Source organism: Acromyrmex echinatior, chromosome 5 (genome assembly GCF_024713525.1).
Source record: "Acromyrmex echinatior isolate Ae372 chromosome 5, ASM2471352v2, whole genome shotgun sequence".
NCBI lineage: Eukaryota > Metazoa > Arthropoda > Insecta > Hymenoptera > Formicidae > Acromyrmex > Acromyrmex echinatior.
In genome coordinates, this window is record NC_141856.1 from 2,594,253 (window position 1) to 2,596,601 (window position 2,349).

The 2,349-nt window shown below is 38.3% G+C and overlaps 1 protein-coding gene across 1 annotated transcript; it reads left to right on the plus strand.

Annotated features, from left to right (window-relative positions):
- Positions 1 to 372: 372 nt before the first annotated feature.
- On the plus strand, positions 373 to 720 carry LOC105147681 (uncharacterized). The gene has a single exon (XM_011058856.1). It carries the CDS (start codon positions 373 to 375, stop codon positions 718 to 720), a length of 348 nt encoding a protein of 115 aa, XP_011057158.1.
- Positions 721 to 2,349: the final 1,629 nt, after the last annotated feature.

The following is a 2,349-nucleotide window of genomic DNA, read 5'->3' on the forward strand; positions in this document are numbered from 1 at the left end:
ATGTTCCGGCGAGAAGAAATTTTCCGCGAAGACGCGATACGACGATCTGTGGCAAGCTGATATCATCGAGATGCGCCCGTATTCGAGCTTCAACAGAGGCCACCATTACAAACTCACCGTCATCGATGTGTTGAGTACGTGTAGACTGTACCGCTCAAGAGCAAGTGTGGAAGCGAGACGGCTGACGCTATCATAATAAGATAATTCGTTTGAATGGAAGATGTCCGAAAAATTTACAAACGGATATGAGAAAGTAATTTTACAATACTGATGCAGAAAATCTTGAAAAGATCTTGAAAAAACATGACATTAACCACTATTCCACATAATGCTTAATTAATATTTATTGTCTATCACACAATAAAAAATTATATGTGGAAGATATTTACACTCAACGGCAATTACAAGTGGGTCAACGAGTTGCCGCATCTCGTGTCGGATTACAACGCGCGCAAGGATCACACTAACGGCATGCGACCTTGCCGACGTACTCCCACCGAAAGACTCTTGGACATGGTGTACAGCGCGATGAAGATCGCGGTTCCTGCAAAATTCGAAGTAGGTGATTCGGTACGTGTGAGCAAGTACAAAACGATTTTTGAGAAGGCTTACACGCCAAATTGGACCACCGAGTGGTTTACGATCAGTAAAGTGCAGCATATCAACTTCGTAACCTATCTACTCGACGACTATCACGGAAAATCCGCTGGAGCGTTCTAAGAGCACGAGTTACATCGCTCTACTCATCCGGATTTGTATCTTGTGAAGAAAGTACCGAGGACGGAGGGGGGGGGGGTGAGGGACAGGGTAGCGTGGGGTCTGCAGAATGGGGATGTGCGGGAAAATTACGTCCGCGTCGCGATGATAACGTCACGTGGGGTCACTGACGGGTGCGGTTCGCCGCCGCCGCCGCCGATCCCCGCCGCTGCCTCCGGGCGCGATCCGCCTCCGGACGCGATTCGTCGCCAGTCTTCGCGATTCGTCACCACTGCCACGCGGTCCCCACAGCACGTAATACTTACTATGTATACTTATCATTAATACTTACCATTTTTCCTCTTATGTGTCGTCATCTTATTTTTCCAACACACGGAATATTTTATTTATTTATTATATTATATTATATTTTATTTTATTTTAACGATTCGAATGCACTATGCAATAAGCGCGATTTGTCGCGCGTAATACGATACCATAGAGATAAGATAGAAAGAAGGATGAAAAGAAGGAAGGAATAATTACGAACTGAGATTTTTTTTTATTTTTATTTAGTTTCTATGTAATGCATTATATACAATGTTATCTATAGCATATACTATCAATTCGTATTCAATATATGAATTCTTATCATAAATCTTACAAAACATATTTATAGCATCATATTTGTTATTTATACAGTTTTGACGTAAATAAGTCACGAAATATTTAAACTTTTCACTCACACCATTCACATATTGGCATAGTTCACAATACGTATTCTATACATGGTTTAAGTTCGAGCATGAAGAGCACGGTCGATGGTTTTATATATAAACACTTATTACATATAATAATTTCACATTGTCCACATCGCGTAACATATAACTGATGATCTAATTACAACTGATAAATGCCGAAGTTTATTCGTGGAATCGTTCGAACGCGTGATATACTTTTCGGTTGAGGAATAAACTTTTGACTTGGATTGTACTTTCGGCTGTTGATATGCCTTGATCTGATTATAACTGATAAAAATGCTAAAGTTTATTCATGATATCATTTGATATACTTTTCGGCTGAGATGTAAACTTTTGACCGAGGCATTGTTCTTTTCCTTGGAATGGTATCATGTTTCAACGAACAACTTTATTATAAAATCTCGCACATTCCCCCGCGCTGTCATTTTCCAAGTCAGTAGATCAGTCAGATAGTTGATAATGAGTCTTACAATAATGGAGTGTGTTTTTGTTAGATGTTATGTGCAAGATACAAATACATTTATCGCTATTGCCTGATAGATTTGACAAAATAACTGATAATGTAAACATATAAAATAATAACAAACGTTGTTCATCATATGCCAAAATCTTTTTCCATTGACGTTAATATTGTAGACGAGCGTCAACTGATGGGAAAATTGTAAGTACATTTATATATACATTACATACACAAGCACATTTATATATAAGTAAATTGATTTGATATATATATTAATGTGGAGCATTATGTGATAACGTAAACTGCAATTCGGTAGAAGAAGTGTTATCATCTAGTACGAAGTCTCGATGTAGGGTAGAGCGGGGCTAGTGTGTGTTGTGATACTTTTTCTTTAAATTATTATAAATCTTCATACAATTATAGATGAACTAA